Source organism: Polyodon spathula, chromosome 26 (genome assembly GCF_017654505.1).
Source record: "Polyodon spathula isolate WHYD16114869_AA chromosome 26, ASM1765450v1, whole genome shotgun sequence".
Classification (NCBI taxonomy): Eukaryota; Metazoa; Chordata; class Actinopteri; order Acipenseriformes; family Polyodontidae; genus Polyodon; species Polyodon spathula.
The window spans coordinates 20,315,825-20,334,953 of NC_054559.1; the positions used below are offsets into that span (position 1 = coordinate 20,315,825).

At 51.3% G+C, this 19,129-nt stretch overlaps 3 protein-coding genes across 3 annotated transcripts in view; 1 reads left to right on the plus strand and 2 right to left on the minus strand.

The window, feature by feature from the left end:
- zbtb7a (zinc finger and BTB domain containing 7a) overlaps positions 1–2,070 on the minus strand; it is a 10,646-nt gene extending 8,576 nt beyond the window's left edge. Inside the window, exon 1 of the mRNA XM_041229100.1 lies at positions 1,943–2,070. Within this exon, the coding sequence (XP_041085034.1) occupies positions 1,943–1,977 (35 nt within the window). The 5' untranslated portion in view covers positions 1,978–2,070. The remainder of the gene's footprint in view (positions 1–1,942) is intronic.
- A 1,919-nt stretch (positions 2,071–3,989) lies between these two features.
- map2k2a (mitogen-activated protein kinase kinase 2a) lies at positions 3,990–11,955 on the minus strand. Its single transcript, XM_041229722.1, has 11 exons — positions 10,912–11,955; positions 10,171–10,381; positions 9,880–10,026; positions 9,527–9,604; positions 8,582–8,633; positions 7,464–7,588; positions 6,711–6,924; positions 6,292–6,356; positions 6,126–6,187; positions 5,843–5,888; positions 3,990–5,724 (listed from the first exon to the last, which is right to left on the minus strand). The coding sequence occupies exons 1-11, from the start codon at positions 11,007–11,009 to the stop codon at positions 5,614–5,616; spliced, it is 1,209 nt and encodes a 402-aa protein (XP_041085656.1). The 5' UTR covers positions 11,010–11,955; the 3' UTR covers positions 3,990–5,613.
- Positions 11,956–12,844: 889 nt separating this feature from the next.
- On the plus strand, positions 12,845–18,328 carry LOC121300438 (E3 SUMO-protein ligase PIAS4-A-like). Its single transcript, XM_041229002.1, has 11 exons — positions 12,845–12,939; positions 14,171–14,636; positions 14,746–14,830; positions 15,318–15,359; positions 15,507–15,597; positions 16,083–16,205; positions 16,410–16,515; positions 16,653–16,726; positions 17,215–17,375; positions 17,582–17,730; positions 17,923–18,328. The coding sequence occupies exons 1-11, from the start codon at positions 12,913–12,915 to the stop codon at positions 18,132–18,134; spliced, it is 1,536 nt and encodes a 511-aa protein (XP_041084936.1). The 5' UTR covers positions 12,845–12,912; the 3' UTR covers positions 18,135–18,328.
- The last annotated feature ends 801 nt before the right edge of the window (positions 18,329–19,129 follow it).

Genomic DNA, 19,129 nt, shown 5'->3' on the forward strand with positions numbered 1-19,129 from the left:
CAGTGAGTGAAGATACAGCTGCGTGGGTTTGTGTGGATTGCTGTTCAGAGTGAGTGAAGATACAGCTGCGTGGGTTTGTGTGGATTGCTGTTCAGAGCGAGTGAAGATACAGCTGCGTGGGTTTGTGTGGATTGCTGTTCAGAGCGAGTGAAGATACAGCTGCGTGGGTTTGTGTGGATTGCTGTTCAGAGCGAGTGAAGATACAGCTGCGTGGGTTTGCGTGGATTGCTGTTCAGAGCGAGTGAAGATACAGCTGCGTGGGTTTGTGTGGATTGCTGTTCAGAGCGAGTGAAGATACAGCTGCGTGGGTTTGCGTGGATTGCTGTTCAGAGCGAGTGAAGATACAGCTGCGTGGGTTTGCGTGGATTGCTGTTCAGAGCGAGTGAAGATACAGCTGCGTGGGTTTGCGTGGATTGCTGTTCAGAGCGAGTGAAGATACAGCTGCGTGGGTTTGCGTGGACTGCTGTTCAGAGCGAGTGAAGATACAGCTGCGTGGGTTTGTGTGGATTGCTGTTCTCCACAGTCTCTGCTGTTTCTTCACTTGTTTCTGTTTTGATGGTAAATCAGTCCAGCCGACCCCAACGACCCTCGCCCGATCATCAGCACCGGATTTCTGCAGAACAATTCCGTGGGAACAGAACAATCTCACTGCCTCTCCTGCCTCCTCTCTCCGATCTGCACCCAGCTTTACTGCGCTGTCCCTCGGAGCACACACGGCAGGGCAGCGAGTGCAGCTAAAGCGAGGTAAAGGATAACAACAGCAAGCAGAGCGCGGTAAAGCACAGCAAAGCGCACAATTACTGGGGTGATCTTTTCTGAAGATTTAACAGCAGTGTCTCTCGGTGTCCCTGTGCTCTGCTCCCCCTGCCTCTCTGCAGCTGTACTGGATTTATTCGATGCATTTATTTCAAACACTTTCTCTTCTGGTATCTCCTCTCCGTCCCCTCCGCTCACCAATGTTGTGCAAACAACCCTCGTGAACCCTCGTGAACCCTCCTCTATAACAACCAACCAAGAAGCAGAAGAAGAACAAAAAGCGCAGCATTGATTCCATTCTGTTAAATTCACAGCCGGGTGGTTTCCTTCTCAATCCCCTCCCCTTAGTTAATGAAACTCTTTCTCTTTTGCAAGGAGATCAGGAAGTGTGGTGTGGGTGTGTGGGGAATGTAGTCAGGAATGAGAGAGAGAGAGAGAGCGAGAGAGCGAGAGCGAGAGAGAGAGAGAGAGAGAGCACTGCTACACTGGCCCTGTCAGTTCTGCTGCCTGCCTGCCTTAGGAGAGCTCTAATGCTGCAGCCTGAAGACAGGAAGCTTGACGAGATTCAGTCCCCCAGCCTGGCCTGATCCCACACAGACCCCCCCCCACCGTCCCCCTCTCACTGGTCCCCCTGCCTGTCAGTCACCACACCTCCACACCAGGATAGGTCCCTCTCCACTTCCTTCCCTGTGTCTCTGAGGACACGGCATTCTGGGATCTGTAGTCCCGAGCTCGTATTCCACCTGCTCCCCATGTCTGCTGGTGGACTACGTGTCCCAGGCTGCCCGCAATGTAAGCACCCAGGGGCAGAATTGTACTCCAGTGTGCTGCTCGCAAGATGCCAGGTACAGAAAACAAGAGGCAAGCCCTGCTGAGCAGGCCTTGCTTTTGGGAACAAACGCCCCCGTCCTCCTGGGGGGGGGGGAGAGACACTCCGGTCTCCCCAGGGTTCAAATCTCTTTCCCATCCTCACTGGAAGAGCAGCCCCCCCCCCCCCGACCTCAATCCACACAGCTTTGAAATAAAAGTGTTTCTGTGTGCAGTGCACATAGCCAAGCACACGCACACACGTACACACACACACACACACACACAGCTACACAATCTGCTGTACACCCTATAGCTCACACACACACACCACCAGGCAGACACAAGCGCAGAGTTCCTGTTGCAGCTGCCAACCTACCTGGGGGACTCTTTCTTTCTTTGCTTTCTTTTCATCCCGTTGTCAATAAACTTTAAACGAAGAATAATAACAAAAATACGAATAAACAGTCCTGGTAGTAAAAACCAAACTGGGCACAAACAAGAGAGAGAGAGAGAGAGAGAGAGAGAGAGAGAAAGCTAGACAACTTCCTACTGTACACACAGACACCAGATCACAACTCCCTCCCTCCGTCCCTCCCTCCCTCATCCCCCTCTTCACATCTCTCTCTCTCTGCGGCCCTCTTTGAAAGGGACAGTCCTGGCTCTGCACTCACCTGTAGTTGTTGAGCTGCTCCAGTATCTCTGAGCTGTCCTCCACACTCTCTCTCTCTCTATGTCGGCTCTTCGGAGGCTCGTATGCACAGCAGCAGCTCCAGCAGTGAGAGAGGAGGCAGGCAGAGGAGCTCAAATCCCTTCCTGGTTTCTGGAGGGCAAAGGGGTCCCTCCCTCCCTCTTCTCTCTCGCTCTCTCTCTCTCTCTCTCTCTCTCTCTCTCTCTCTTAAAGGAACAGCATTCCCTTTTTTCTCTACTTCTTTTCAGTTTCGGAACTATTTTGTTGTTGTTGTTTCGCAAGGAGATGATTCTCCCAACTACCTAAAATCCACGAAGTTCTCCCGCCTGTCTCCCTGCGTTGTGGAAGAACAACAATAACAACGACAACAGTGACACGACTGGAATGGGTTGGTTGATAACATTTTAATAAGCTGCCACTCCTTCCTGGTTAAGCGAGTGGAGTGAGTGAGTGGCGAGGTGGGGGGGCAGGGCGATTGCTGGAGCTCTGCAATCTAGGACGGGCTCTTTCTCTCTCTCTCTCTCTCTTCTAGTTCCGTACCCACCCAACCAGCCTGAGGTCTTGTTGTTCCACCCCACACTGAGCAGGTCTCGGCCTGTCCCTGACCAGAGGGGCTGCCAGCAACCCACCCCGCCCAAATCCACCAGAGTCCCGGGCCAGCAGCACCTCGGACTTAACCCCTGATTTGCTGGATCCGTGTATAAAAGCAGGAATAAATGCTAGTCAAACAGACCCCCTTCCCTCTTGTCCTTTAACCATTCCCCTCCCAGATACTCATTATCCAATTAAACTGATCCAATAGAATCGATGTTGACATTTCAGGAACCTGAAGTTCCAGTCTGTCTCGTTTGCATAAATGAGGTAATGGTATAATGGTCTGGCGTCGAGTCAAGAATTAACCCCGTCCTCCGGGGTGACTGTGACCCCGCAGCGGGGAGGGAGAACGCACTCGGGTTCGGAGGTGATGCAAATACTGGCCAAAAAAAACTAGAGAAACGTAGAAAGAAATCTGGGAATCCCCAATGGCATGCAACGCGTGCAACTATTCAGAAACAATCACTGGGAGACAGAAGGATCTCAGGCAGAGACTGGGTCGCATCCTGTCCTGTTATATCCTGCAGGAGCAGGACGTGTGGAAAACCACCAGAGAGAGAGAGAGAGAGAGAGAGAGAGAGAGAGAGAGAGAGAGAGAGAGAGAGAGGGTGGCAGGGAGTTAATTAAGCTTTCCATTGTCTTTCTGGTAGGTGTTCAGCTGCCGGGGGAACACAGTGCTGCAGTGTCGGCATGGTGACCTCACTGCAAACCGTGAAGAGTGGGGGCGCCCCCCGAGGGCACCTCCAGTATTTCTCCAGATTCATGTTACGCAAGAACGCCCGATAATAGATTCCAGGGTGTTTTTGGCGGGTGTGCTGCTGTGGCATTACTGCAGTTATATCAGGAGAGATACAGAATGTGTGCTGTTTAAATGCAGCAGCTCTGCATTCTTAATATTTACTGCACTTCCATTTAATGCACATTCAAAGGATTCCCCCCCCCCGCCCTTTCAATGGTTAAGATATTATAACAGCAGCACGAAATTACTGATGGAATCATGTTAACAGCTGCCTATTCTGACACAGTGTTCCCACTCGGAAAACGGGGGTCTGGGTAGAATCCAGGCTGATGGTATGTACCCGCACAATAAGAAACTCTAGAATGGATTAGAACACTTCAAAAAACAACACAGACAACAGTATTTCTTTTTTTGTTGCGATGTAAAGTGCCATTTATTACCAATATCGGGGGAAAAAAAAAAAAAAAAAAAAAAAACAACACCTTTTACAAACAATGTTTCAGTAACCCTTTGAAATCCAAGCACAGCAAAGGGGGGGGGGGGGGGGGGGGGGGGGGGGGTAAACAGAAAACAAAAACCTTTTAAAAAAAGGGAGGAGAGGGGAAAGCCGTCCCACATGCGAGACTCGCTAAAAGCACTTGATCCTGAATCACACAGGATTGGACACAAAGAGTCATCGTCCAGGACTCAGGACAATTCCGGTTTCTCAATTCCAGTTTTTTAGAATCTGTTCCGAAAATCCCATTTTTAATCAATTCCAGGACATCCCTCACAGCGACAGCCAATGACTGGAACTGAAGATGGAAGCAGCGGAACAAGCAGCAACAATTACTGGAGACGTCTCGAAAACATCAACTTGACTTTCAAATGGAACCGAAAAACAAGAACGATCCCGGCCCTGTTCATCACCTCCACTTCGAGAGTCAAAACACAGAGCACTGCTTCACACCACAGACAAGAACAGAAATCACCACCTTATTATTACTATTATTATTATTATTATTATTATTATTATTATTATTATTTTTTAACACTTTACTTAAATTATACATTCAATCTACGTTTTACTTGTCAAAAAATGAAATTAAAAAAGTCTGATGCACGTTTTTGTTGTGATTTTCGTCGAGGCGGATTCACACTCTGATATTGTCGTTACAAAAATCAAAAAACGGTAAGTACACCCAGATCAAAACAATGAAGTGGGGTGGGGAAAAAAAAATGAAACAGCAAGATAATTAAACCCAAGAAACATTCCATGAGTTAAAGAGGTTTGTTTGTGGTCAGACAAGCAGACTGTCCCGCGCTAGGAGAGATTATCAGGCGTCTGCGCTAGAACCTCACTCTCAACTTATTGTTTTGATGAACTTGTCTGAAGATGCGGGTCGGTGAGGTGGGGGTGGGGGAGTGCAAACCCCTTTCTGTACAAGAGCTCAAGTCCCCCCCCCCCCCCCCCCCCACCCCCCCCCCCCCCCACCCACCACCCCACCCCACCACACTAAGATAGTACAACCCAGCTCACGCTGAGAGGGAGAGAACACACAACACACCAGCACTGAAACGAGACAGACAGAGAGAGAGAGAGACGCAGCAGAGACATCTGCCTCAAGCCTGCCTGTTCCGGACTTTACACAGAACAGGAGAAAAGTTCTGAATAAAAAGGAGGGTCCCCATCGGCACTAGCCCGCTTCCTCGCACCCGGTGGGGGACAAGCACGGGGGACAGACTGGCTTGAGAGAACGTCAACTACAGCTGGATCACCCATAACTATTACAAAAACGCTCAACGCTGTTGAATTTAGAGCCACGGAAAGAAACGTAATAAATTTAAATGACAGACATATTTCGACTGCCTGAAAAGGAAGGAAAGAAAGAAAGAAAGAAAGAAAGAATGAAAGAATGAGCAACTTGCTGGGGCTGGGGAGGAGTAACAAGGAGGAGGAGAAGGAGTGGTGGATCCTAGCACTGTACAGACAGACAGACACAGGGCAGCTGAGCGCCTCCCTCCCCGTGGCCGGCTTGCTGCCCCTCTACACTGCAGTGCGGGTCGGGGTGCTGGGCTGGTTCAGTCCCATCGTCTTACACAACCAGCCGGCAAAGTCAACCTCCTCCACCTCGGAGCGCTTGATGAATGTGTGGTTCTGCAAAACAGAGACAGCGAGAGAGAGAGGGAGTGTTATTAGTCTAGTTTGAAAGTGAAAAAGCTACCTGTATGTTGTCTTGTGACCGGCTGTAACATGCTGCACATCACACCCTCACCATTAGCATCTTCAGGTCAGCCCTCTCTGCAGGATTCTTGATGAGGCTAAAAAAAAACATAAGAGAAACATATTACTGTCCCTGCGTGTAAAAACACAAAACATTCACTTCCATTACTGGAGCACAATCTCCAGAGGAAACCCTGACAGCCCCTTCCAGACCAGCATTTACTTCAGCCCCAGCGACCGTCACTACTGCTGCCTCTGTGCAAATCTACACTGCACGGGAGTCAACGCAAAGTCCTGAAGCACCAACTGGGCAAACCGGCCAACTGCAGACTCACCATTTGGTGACAAACTCCTGGAAGTCCGGGGTGAAGACTCCGTGCGGAAGTTTGGGAGGAGGCTGCGAGAAACACCAAACGAGAGAACGAAAAAGCAACAGCGACGTCATTAGAGCTACGCGGACTCGAGGAGCAAAAACTCAAAGCGCTGCTGAGAAGTACCGACCTCATTGACGATGTAATCCAGCAGCTCGAAAATCGCCATGGCGGGGCGGCTGTCTATCCCGTGGCCTGAAGAATCAAACACAAGAGCTGGTCAGAGCTCTGCACAGGCTCCTGGGGTTCACAATGCCAGCCTGCTCGGATACAGCAGGCTTTGAAAAACCACAGTCCAGGTCTCAACGCAAGACGATCAGATATCGCACAGGAAGAGAGAGCAGAATGCAGCTCAACTTAGTCACTGTCAGCCACAACTATTAATAAAAACAGTGTTTAAATTCAAAACACAGCCAGAGATGGCATGACTCCAACCAGAGACACCTGCAGCTGAATGCATGAAGCTTCTTCAGGCACTTCTAAACTATGAGCTGCAAATGCATTCACAGGGCAGGCGCTCTTTACTCTGTGAGGGGGTGCGTCACTCACCGCTCACAGGCCTGCCGGGGGGTCTGGGTCTGGGGGAGGTGCTGGGGGGGGCTCCGTCGGCTCCGGCCCCCACCGACCTGCCGAACACGGCCTCCAGCTCGCGGGCGTCGGGCGGGGGGATGGGGTAGCGCCCGATCGACAGCTCCACCAGGGACAGGCCCATGCTCCACACGTCCGACTGCACAGAGTAGTGCGTCCCCTGCAGGCGCTCCGGCTGCACAGCGAGGCGATCAGTCAATACATCAATCTGCACACAACCCCTTAAGCCTCAGTGCATAGCAGTCTGATCCGTTCCTGGTTTTACTGGGAGTTTATTAGGATGCACCCGAACTGCGGCTAATCAAGCTCGTGGTAAAACCTGGAACGGCTGAAACTGCTGTGCACTGCATATACTAGATGACATGCCTTACCTCTGCCAGTCCCTTTCACTAGAATCCCAATCCTGCTGCCCTTACAACTATACACACACACACACATACCACAGAGGGTCCCATTGACAGCGTCATACTCCCCCACCACTCCTCTCCGCAGAACACAAGCGAAGGCTGCTATTCTTTCCACCCTCAAGGCTGTTTCTCCCTCCCCCTCCCTCCCTCAAAGCAGAAATGCACAGTGCTCTCCTCCAGCACTGTCTCTGATACAATGCCACCTCTCTCTACTCTAAGACAGTGCAAACTCCCTGCTCCCCCTCTCCTCTGAATCCTCGGTGCAATGCCCCCGCCTCTCTGGTTCTGCCGGGCCCGGTTTACTCACAGACATATAGGACCTGGTCCCGACGAAGGAGTTGGCCATGGAGTCGATGAGCTGCCCGCTCACCCCGAAATCACACAGCTTGATCTCCCCGCGAGAGTTCACCAGGATATTGGAGGGCTTGACATCTAGAGAGAGAGAGAGAGGGAGAGACAGAGGGAGAGAGAGAGACGATGTCTCAATTGGAATCTGTTGTCTGCAGCCCTTGCTTACGATTTCGCTGCAAAGTGTAGATCTTGCACTCAGAGTGCCCCTGACAAAGCACACTCGTTTAAACCAGAACAGGTTCCACACATAAACAAGTCAGGAGTGTGGTCAGATTTAGTCTGTTTGTTTATTTAGAGTTAATGACCGATGTGCTTCCAAGGGCTCGCTGGCTATACCTCGGATCAAGTTGAGACTGCATGATTTTCAAGCACTTTTCTTTGGTCCGACAGTCTGACAAAGCCAAGAGCGCGCGAGAATGAAACACACACGCTCCCAGCTCGTTCAGAGACAGCCTCCAAACTCTCACAGACATGCACTACGCTGATGAAATAGCTCATATCAGCAGGGCTCCAGGTCATCAGATCGACCCCTTCGCTTCGGAGGTCAGCTTTACCTTCCCAATTCAGGACACAAGTGTAATTTCTGAACTTAACATGGTAAGCCCTGGGCGCAGTCAGTGTGTAGTCACTTCTGTAATGAGCGCACAGAGAGTCAGTCTGTAATTAAGAGCTCAGTCCCTCCAACACTGCCCTGCCTCCGTCACACAGCACTGCAGGCATGGGAGGGAGAGGCACAGCGAGCAGGCCTTAAAGCTGCAGGGACTCTGTGAATTCAGACACGCGCACGCACGCACGCACGCACGCACGCACACACGCACGCAGCAGCACTTCAGATGCATCGTGCTGCAATGGATCTAAACACTGCCACTGTTTAAAATCATTAACAGAAGGATGCTTTGTGAAAACAGACACCTCTTCAGTGTCATTTTGTAAAAATGACTCTTTTGGTCCTAACTGAGTATTTAAATGGGAGTGTCAGGCTTCAGTCCGGGAGCAGTGCAACTGTCATTCTGGATTCTGCCTGCGTCTCTGTGATACAGCGTGGCCCCCGAGCGAGCAGCAGGGAGCGCTCACCTCTGTGCATGATCTGATGCTTCTCCCTGAGATAGGCCAGGCCTCGGAGAACCTGCAAGGGAAAAGAGATGCTTTTAAAGTACAACAAAAAATACAAATTATTTTTCTGGTCAAAACCTTCGTTATTAAGGAGAAATTTGCTTGAACAAACAATTGTTAACAAGCTTTGAAAATAACCCATGAGTATGATACGGTCACCCACAGAGCTGGCAAAGAACAGGCAGACACACCCCAGCCAGCACACACTGATGAAGACAGAGACAGACACACACACAGGCAGACACACACTGATGAAGACAGAGACAGACACACACACAGGCAGACACACACTGATGAAGACAGAGACAGACACACACACACACAGGCAGACACACACTGATGAAGACAGAGACAGACACATACACACACACACTGATGAAGACAGAGACAGACACACACACACACACACACACACTGATGAAGACAGACACACACACACACACACCCCAGCCAGCACACACTGATGAAGACGGAGACAGACACACACACACACACACACCCCAGCCAGCACACACTGATGAAGACGGAGACAGACACACACACACACAGGCAGACACACACTGATGAAGACGGAGACAGACACACACACACACCCCAGCCAGCACACACTGATGAAGACGGAGACAGACACACACACACACAGGCAGACACACACTGATGAAAACGGAGACAGACACACACAGGCAGACACACACTGATGAAGACGGAGACAGACACACACAGGTGCCAATTATAATTGCCAATTGTCTGCAGCCCACGATCATACCTGCAATTAACTTCAAGCAAAACCCTTCTGCAGGCTTGTTTCTCCTGGAGCCGAGCAGCCCTGCTCTTTCCACACTGCTGCGCAGCTGTAAGAGCTTCACATGAAACTCTCTCTCTCTCTTCCCAGCAGGAAATTCTTACCGCTATGCTGACTTTTCCAAGGATCTCCTCCGGGATTCTCCTGGCTTCCTTCAGTACCTGATCCAGAGAGCCGCCGTCCTACAGAAGGAGTGCAGCCGGGAGCGTTAGAGAACCCGGGAATATATATATATCAAAAGTAAATAAAAAATAAAGGGGCTCCCTGGCTTTAGAAAAAAACAAAAAACTGATTGTACTAAAATATTAAAAAAGCAGTTAAATATGAGCTCCAACAGACGCCTCTTGGATTCAGGGTTGAAAGGATTCCTAGCAGTTGGCAGCGTTTGGCAGAGTGAACACAGAGGCTCGGTTTCATGTGCTGTGCCCCTGGGCCCCCGCGCTGGGCAGTGGCTCACCATGTGCTCCATGCAGATGCTGATCTCCCCATCGCTGTAGAAGGCCCCGTAGAAGCCCACGATGTAGGGGGAGTTGCACTCGTGCAGCACCTGCAGCTCCCGGATGATCTGGTTCCGGATCGCAGGCTTGATCTCCAGGTGGATGAGCTGAGGAGAGGGACAGGGAATCAGCTTCCCAAACACACACACACAGAGAGAGAGAGAGAGAAAAACACAGAGACACACTCACACACAGAGACAGACGGAGAGAAACACACACACACGCACACACAGACTCAGCGGACCCCTTACCTTCCTGGCCATGACGAGCCCCGAGGGTTTGTGTCGCACCTTGGTGACCACGCCCCCGTTGCCCGCACCGAGCTCGCAGATCCGGTGGAAGTCGTCATCCTTCAGCTCACCCACCTTGGCCTTCTGCGTGAGGAACGCCTCGAGACGCTTCTTCTGCTGCTCGTCCAGGTCCAGCTCCTCCAGCTTCTTCTGCAGGGCCTCCAGGTTAGCCCTGCCAGGGAGGGAGGGTCAGTGCATGCTCACCCAATATAGAGCTATACACACATGTTACATCTCTACAGACTAGCCTCCTCAATACAGAGCTACACACACTCTCCATCTCTACAGACTAGCCTCCTCAATACAGAGCTAAACACACACACACTGTCCATCTCTACAGGCTAGCCTGCTCAATACAGAGCTACACACACACACACTGTCCATCTCTACAGGCTAGCCTGCTCAATACAGAGCTAAACACACACACACTGTCCATCTCTACAGGCTAGCCTGCTCAATACAGAGCTACACACACACACACTGTCCATCTCTACAGGCTAGCCTGCTCAATACAGAGCTAAACACACACACACTGTCCATCTCTACAGGCTAGCCTGCTCAATACAGAGCTAAACACACACACTGTCCATCTCTACAGGCTAGCCTGCTCAATACAGAGCTATACCTGGGTTAAACTGCTATGCACTAGGAGTCTTACTTCCAGCCCAGAATAAGATCAACAGATGCAGACACAACACTCACTCGGAGGCGGCTTCGATCGAGGTTGTCGGAGGCGTTCCTTCCCCCGCTGAAGGGGTGATGTTTAAGGCCGGGGGTACCGGTTTCCTCTTCGCAGGCATCTCTGCAGCGAGCCCGGTGCTTCTCGTGTTAGATATATATCTATATCTATATTCTTTGTTGTTAAATCGATGCTGCGGATATTTTTTTAAATTCTCGTGGCTCCGGAAAATTTCTGTATTTATAACAATGTTAATAACGCAGTGCGACTCATTTATTAATTGTACTTGATTTTCTGCAACTTGACCGGGGTCAGTCAACCCCCCCACAGCACACCAGTGCTCAGCTTGGCTCTCCTGACAGAGACCTCTTCAGGGTACGACTCGATCACGCGTTGCTTACAAAGGTGTCACGACACGAGAAATCACTCTTCACTGGAATTTTTGCTTTCAATCTTAATTCACAAAATGCACTGTTTGTAAACAAACAGACCTCTCCGCCACACTATAATACTCCTGTTTTTCACAGAAGCGCCCTTTAAAAAAAAAAAAAAAAACAATAATATAATATTATTATTATTATTATTATTTTTTTTTTTTTAACTAAACCGTGCTTTGAAAAACAACATTATGCTATCACCAAAAGAAACAACCAAAAACCCCTTCACTTGTAAATTATTCTAAACAGAGCGGTATCCCTGTCACCCAGACAGAGGCTGTGGCCTGGGGGATCAGTCCCGGGGAAGCGAGGTACTCGAGCCCGAGGCTACGCGGCCTGTGTCACTATCGAGCGGGGGTGCGCGGCGGCGTGTCTCCCCAGGAGCTGCGGGCTGGGTGCGGGCTGGGCTGGGCTCGGCTCGGCTCGGCGGGTTCGCTTCTGGTCCCGGTTCGTGCAGCGCTCCACTGCCTCTCTCGTTTCAGGAAGCGGCGGTGCAGAACTACAGGAGGGGTCTCTCGGAATATCGCGAGATCTTGCACCCACCCACACACACTTTTCACGACAGAGTAACAGATCTCGCGAGAGTTGAGGGCCAGCGTTGCCTCAGCGGCGACCCCTTGTGGCCGGGAGAGGAATGAACTGTGCGCGGATTGACAGCTCGGAGATCAATCAGTTTATAGGAACCGGACCGGCTCAGTGGACCGAATGAGACCCGCTGTTTTTAAATGCTCTTGTGTCTCTCAGTGCAGTGCAGAACCTTGTTCACCGGCCTCCCGGAGTGTGCTCAGTAAATATAGCTGTTATTCTAATGAGAGGTCTGATACCTCTGTTAACATGACTCTTTAATTAACCGATTTTATTACTGAACCCCCCAGCTTAGACAGAGCCAGTTCTATAACCCATGATGCAACATTCACACAGAAGGTGATTGTGCAGTTTCACCGAGGCAGTGCAGCTCCGCTCCGGTGGGCTAGAATCCAGTCCAGGTGTTTGTTACAACCAGGTGCTAAATCCCCACAGTGACCCTGTGCTGCTTCACGGAGTGTGGAATACAGCACCCGTGCACAGCCCCACAAGGCTGGCGACAGGATGGGAACATCACCCTCCCAAACCTCAGACTGGGAATCGGGTTTTTAAAAAGAAATACTCATCTTTTTTTTTTATAGATTGGTTGGAGCGAAAACCTGGACTGGTTTAGGCCTGCACAGAATAGAGCCTGACCAGCCTTATGCTCACGGCAAGTGTTCACAAAAAAAGTGTCTGCCGGTGACCCCGCGACTAGAGGCTTTGGTTTGACGCCCTGCTCGGGGTTGTCGTGTAACGCACACGCGGTCCTGTCGAATGCATGCGCTCGCCGGTCCTGTTCCGCCTCTTCGGGCCCGGCTGGCTCGCCTTGGCCGCGGATGCGTGCGCCCGGTCCGAAGCGGGCTCTGTCTCTTTAAGAGGAGCGCCTCCCCGCGACACGCCCCTTCGCCACCCCGGGCTCTCATTGGGTACGAGGGGGCCCCGACACGTGACCCGGCGGCCTCTCATTGGAGGCCCGCTGCGTCCCCTCAGTTTTGGCTCCCGCGGGGCGGCTGTAGGAAGATGGCGGCGGAGCTGGTCGAGGCGATGGCAAGTGGAGCTCGATCCGGGCGGGCTGGGCTGGGCTGGACTGGACCGGACCGGACCGGGCTGGGGGTCCGGACCGCGGGGCGGGGGGCAGATCCGACAGGCGTTACTGAAACAGGGCACACCTGCGTTATGGTTGAAGGGATGATGGAGACACAGCAGCAAGTATAAACAGAAGAAACGGCGCAGAAAAACAGGCTTCCCGTTTCAAAAGCACTCCCCAGCCGCTCAGAGCAGCCGGCAGGGTCCTGCTTGTGTAGAAGTGAACAGGGAGTGAATAGCTGTGTTTGAAACGTGCTGCTGTGCTGTAATTGCCGGCAGTGAAGCGCCGGTATCGTGTGTGTTGTTCCGGCTGGTGTCGCTTGCACACTCCGCTAATCCGATAGGACGGGCGGGTAGTTGCGCAGGTTGGCACCGGGAGTCCACGGCAGGTGCAATCGCGTTGCTATCGTATAGCTAACACTAGTAATGACGAGATGACACAACGCGTCCGGCGAGTTTCGCTTTCCTCACAAGCCATTCGTGTAAATACATCTTCACAGTTATCCTCAGGTTAAGCGGCATTAGTCCGGCCGGTGTGGAAATGCCATTGTTGTATTTGCAACCTACATTTTAGAAAACTTTGACTCCAGCTCCTGCGAGTTACGCTGTTCTGGAAACAGACGGGGTTGGGATGCAGCAATATGTTGTGAAGGTAACGGATTGTGATTTAGACTGCTGAGTTTAAAAACTTTAAACTCGGCTATGTCAGCTAACATCGAAAGAATACGTCGCTGCGGGTTTAAATTGGTTTTGAAACAGCTGCCACAACGAAACTATTTTTTTTTTTAATAGAATATTTGAATTTCTGTTAAAGAAATAAATCTGAAAAAAGCAAACCGTTTTTCGGGTTCTGGAGGAGCTGCAAAGTGACAGTTGGTCGGTCGATGGAGTGCTCGGTTCAAACGCGTGAAGGTTCTGATCGCACACAGCGGCGCCATTTGTCTGAACGAAGCGGTTTAAAAGGTTTAAATTTGTGTGGAAAAACACAAATAAACAGGTTGGAATTATGCAGGCGGCACCCACTGTCAAAAAAAATCCCTACATGGGCTTTAGATCACATTACTGTCTATTCTATAATGTGCTGGTGTGCAAGTTTGGAATGTAGAAGTGGTGATGCTGCTTAGTGGACCCGTACCGACCCAGCTTGAAGCTTGTCTCACCCTGTCTCTCTCTTGTCCTTGCCTCCTCTCAGAACATGGTGAAGAGTTTCCGCGTGCTGGACCTGCAGACTCTGCTGTCCTCCGTGGGGCGCAGTAAGAGCGGGCTGAAGCAGGACCTGGTGAGCCGGGCTCTGAGGCTGGTTCAAGGGGAGTGCAGCCCCGAGCTGCTGCGGGAGATCCGGCAGCTCTACGAGTCTCGCTTCCCCAAGAAGGCAGCCAGGGCCGCGGTGGCGGCGGCGGCTGTGCCTGTGGGGCTGGGGGTGGGGGGCTCGAGGACGGGCTACCACTCCTCCCCTTCCCCCTCCCCCAACTCGTCCTCGTCCTCGTCCTCCTCCTCCTCGTCCTCCTCTCTGCGCTCCGGGGCACGATCCCAGGTGGGCTCCTATCTCAACGGTCTGGACAAGCCCCCTCAGAGCAGGCAGGCTGCAGGCAGCGTCAAGCTAGCCAGCCTCCCCTTCTACCAGACCCTGGAAGTACTACTGCCGCCCACAGAGCTCGGTGAGGAGGGGGGAAAACGTTTTTTTTTTTTTTTTCTGACACCGAATATTTTTGTATTCACATACTAGGGTATCATCACTAATCGCATCTCTGCCCCCCCCACCCCCAGTCCCACAGAATAGCGAGAAGCTGCAGGACACTCCGTGTGCATTCGAGCTGAGCAAGGCCCAAGTGGAGCGGATCAGGAACTCCAGGTAACCGGGCCGCTGTGGGTGGCACCAGCAGAGGTACTGCACTCCAGCTGGGCAGGGCTATGATGCGGAGCCCCTCGGACACCAGACCACTGTATCTGACATCTTCACAAGCATCTCTCTGTACGGGATGTTTTAAAGCAGCGTCGAATTTACTAAGATTAGATTAGTTTAGTTATTGTAAGTACCCTCAAAGTCTCCTGGCTGTTACACAGGCTTCCGAGCCACATTGCAGCTGCAGAGCGCTAGCTCCCTGTGCTGCTGCTAACTGGAGCATATCCACAACCCCCAGCATCACAAGGCACGCGGCCGCACCAGAGGAATATACTGGAGAAACTGCATGCTGAGAGAGGAGGACACATGTTTGCTCTGACATGAATTATTTGTTGTTTACACAGAGCTGTTGTTTCCGGGGGAATGCATTGCACTGCATTTTTGTGACCTTGTTGTTTTGAAACAATGGGATACAAGTATTTTCTTTTATTCTTAGGGAGCTGGACACTGGGCTCAAATCAATTCAGGTAGTGCTGAGGTGAGTGAAACAGTGTCTTCTATTGAAGTCTTGTTGTTTAGTAAAATATCTATCTTTTTAAAATTTCAAAAGTTTCTTTTTGTGATGTTGCCAGTGTTGAGTGTGTTAATAGCTGTCGATGATCAGAGTCCTTTGTTGTCTTTTCAGGCTCTGCTACGCAGACACCAGTGGTGTTCAGGAAGACCAGTACCCCCCCAACATCGCGATCAAAGTGAACCACAGTTACTGCCACGTGCCGGTAAGCAGCCCACACCTAGCAGCGCGGCTTCAGGACGGTGCATCAGCATTGACGCCAACTGTGACAGACAGGAGCTCTGTCCTGATTCGAGATTTGAGTTTTACAATACGGACCTTTTCTGAACCTTGGGTCTTATTCCCATCCTGGTGCATAGTAGTTTCACACCATTCCTGGTTTTGATGCTTGATCAGCCACAGTTTGTACAGGTAACAAGCTCAGGAGCGGATCAGACTGCTATGTTACGGGGGGGGGGGGGGCTCTTCTGTCCCTGATTCGCTTTTCAGTGCAGTAGTTCGGTTTGTTTGCTCTTGGCTGACAGTAAATTGGACTGTAGTTTGCATTGGAGGGGATCCTCAGTCAGTTGTGTGCTGGGTTGGGAGATGGTTGATGGAAGGAATTGGCAGCAGCGGTCCCCTCCACACGCTTGTGCTGTGCTGACTGTCTTGTGTCTGTGTGCTCAGTAATGCCCCCCTCTGTCCACGTAGGGTTACTACCCCTCCAACAAACCGGGGGTGGAGCCTCGCCGCCCATGCCGACCCGTCAACATCACGTCATACCTGTCAACGGCTACCAATAGGCTCGTGGTCACCTGGGGCAACTACGGCAAGGTAATTAATTACAATGAACCGTGACGGAGTGATCAGTCACTGTCACCTCCCCCCTGAGTGTACCCCGCTACCCCCACACCCAAATTCAGTGCCTCAGTCTGACCCTTGCTCTCCTCTCCCCAGAGGTAACCCTAACCCTAACCCAATCTGTGTGCTGCTACTGAATTCAGTGCCTCAGCCTGACCCTCGCTCTCCTCTCCCCAGAGGTACTGCGTGGCTCTGGATCTGGTGCAGGTCTTGACGTCAGAAGAGTTGTTTGCCATGATGAAGCGCTTTTCAGTGAAGAGCCCAGAGCAGTGCCGGGAAATCAGTGAGTCCTGAACACAAACTCTCCACTAGAAGCTTTGCAGATTGCGTTTAGAGCTGGTTAAAGATCTTGTTTGTTTGAATTCTCATTCTCGTTGTTGTTGTTTATTATTATTATTATTATTATTATTATCCCTTTAGTTCAAGACAAACTGCGATACGACCCAGACAGTGAGATCGCAACGACGGGGCTGAGAGTGTCGCTCATGTGTCCGGTAGGCTGTTACTCTGTCTGTCAGTTTGTCTGTCATGTTCACAATCTCTCCTAAATCCCTTAATCGATATTGTGAAAAGTATGCAGATCCTGAAAACGAGAAGGACCAAAAAGGTGGTGTTATTAAAGCTAAAGATAGATAAGGCAATTGAAGCATGTGTTATAACAAGAGCACTCCCCGTCTTCACAGCGCGAAACGTGACCGTGAATTTGGCAGGGCCCTAGTTACAACACTGTGAACTCTTACCTGCCTGTCAGCCCACGGGGCTGTGAAGCAGATGCCTGTCTGGTCCCTCTGGGGGATTCACGGTAACCCCAGTGTCTCCCAGACAGGCTGCATGCTCAAGGTAGCTCCTGGTTAGATAAGCAGAAAATAAGACTGTAATTGCCCACACTAGGTAAGGTTCCTCCCTCTAGGTGTGTGGAGAGAAGGGAAGCAAGCGTTGCTGTTTGTGAAATAAGTGACCTCTCTGTCTCTGTGTCTCTCAGCTGGTGAAGATGCGCCTGGCCGTGCCCTGCCGTGCCCTGACCTGCGCACACCTCCAGTGCTTCGATGGTGTGTTCTTCCTGCAAATGAACGAGAAGAAACCCACCTGGACCTGCCCTGTGTGTGACAAGCCAGCCTCCTTTGAGCTGCTCATTATAGACGGGTACGCCTGCCTCTCGTTGCCACCCTCGCTGCGTCACACTGCCTCCCTCACCACCTGCCTAATGTGCAATTCAGACAGTGAATTAAAATCGCAGGAAATACGTTGACTGTGTGGTTTTGCTTCTGTGTAGTTATTCACTGAGTGGTTTTGACTCTTGTTCTGTAGTTATTCACTGTGTGGTTGTGACTGTTCTGTGTGTAACGCAGGCTCCTGTGGGAGCTCCTGAAGGAGACTGAGGATGTGGAGGAGATAGAGTACCTGGCTGACGGCTCCTGGCGTCCGATCCGAGAGGAGAAGGTGCGAGACCGGGATCGAGAGAGGAGCAACACGCCGGAGTACCCAGTGATGCAGATCGGTGAGGGGGCCGGGGGGATACAGAAGGGACCTCCTGCATGTGAACCCAGGGTGGGAATAAGACCCCCATTGCACTTTGTAAAGCAGCTGTTTGCAGCTCACAGGAATACAGTGTTAAATAATAAATGAAACAGTGCAGTCCCTGCTGTCAGTCCGGAGCCCTGCCTCAGCCCCTGTCTTGTTTCCCCTGCAGGCTCCCCTGAAGTGAACGGACACTCCCCTGCGCACAGCAGCGGCAGTCAGGGCGGCGCGGGCGGGCCGGGCGCGGTGGTGGACCTCACCCAGGACTCCTCCACGGAGGAGGAGGAGGAGGAGAGCGAGGGTGACTCCGAGGAGAGTGACGAGAGGCCGGCGCCCAAGCGAGGGCGCTACGCCTATGACAAGGACCTGGTCACCGCGTACTGACCCCCCCCCCCCACTGTGGGGGAGGGGGCTCTGGACCAGGGATTTTAAAACAGGAGGGGGTGGGGGAGAAATCTCCCCGCTCCGGTCTCGTGACAGACAGACTCAGAGAAGCACTCCTTGTGAAGTGTAGAGACTGGTGCAGGCAACCCCCAGAATGCTTCTACACAGGAGCGCTGCTGCCCCCTGCAGCTGCTTGTCTTACCGCCGCCGAGGTTTCTTTGGGGGGGGGGGGGGGGGGGGGGTCAAGAGGCTGGTTCAGGGGATGGCTGATTTAATGGTTGTTTTTTTTCTTTATAAAGTGAACCTGTTTTATTTGTATAGGCTGGGTTCGGCACACAGAGCCAGTCCAGGAGCGGAGGCTCTGCGGAGCGCGCAGGACGCTTGTTTTGGAGTGCAGGGGTGGATTGGGGAGCTCCAATTTGTTGAGGGGGTGAAAGAGGGATCCTGAGGAGTGGATTCCGGACCTGAAAGAATTATTGATGTTTGAAAAAAAGAAATTAACAATTTTTTCTGAGAAACTGAAAACTACCTCAAAAGATTCCTAGTAAGTGTAAAGGATACATGGCTTGTAATAATAATAATAATAATAATAATAATAATAATAATAAATGATGATGGTTTTTATTTCTAGTCTTACTGCTTAACATTGGAGAAACTGAACGAACTCCAGGACATTATCCGCAATGGATTATTATTATTTAGTTTTCTTCCATGGACTTGCAGCTCTCTGTTCTCCCAGGAATCCTGCTTCATTCCCTCCAGGAACATTGCTCCCAACCTGCTGCTGCTTCAGTCACAGGAATTTGGGGAGAAGGCTGTAGAGAAATCTGGGGAGGAATTCATGGCATTCCCAAAATCCTGCTCCTCTTGCTCCCAGCCTGTTCCAAACATCAATTCTTACTTTGTTTCTCCTTGTCCTTCTTTCCAGTGTAAAGTCATTATATTGACAGAGCAAAGAAATAAACCGCGCTGCGATTCTAGTCGTGTTGTGTTCG

Excerpts from the sequence above, each read along its gene's own strand:
- map2k2a (XM_041229722.1), bottom strand. The coding sequence starts at position 11,009 with ATGCCTGCGAAGAGGAAACCGGTACCCCCGGCCTTAAACATCACCCCT. Across the intron at positions 10,027-10,170 it reads GGCTCGTCATGGCCAGGAAG|CTCATCCACCTGGAGATCAA; the intron begins GTAAGGGGTCCG and ends CCCTCTCCTCAG. Across the intron at positions 5,889-6,125 it reads CAGGAGTTTGTCACCAAATG|CCTCATCAAGAATCCTGCAG; the intron begins GTGAGTCTGCAG and ends GTTTTTTTTTAG.
- LOC121300438 (XM_041229002.1), top strand. The coding sequence starts at position 12,913 with ATGGCGGCGGAGCTGGTCGAGGCGATG. Across the intron at positions 16,206-16,409 it reads CCTGGGGCAACTACGGCAAG|AGGTACTGCGTGGCTCTGGA; the intron begins GTAATTAATTAC and ends TCCTCTCCCCAG. Across the intron at positions 16,516-16,652 it reads AGAGCAGTGCCGGGAAATCA|TTCAAGACAAACTGCGATAC; the intron begins GTGAGTCCTGAA and ends TTATCCCTTTAG.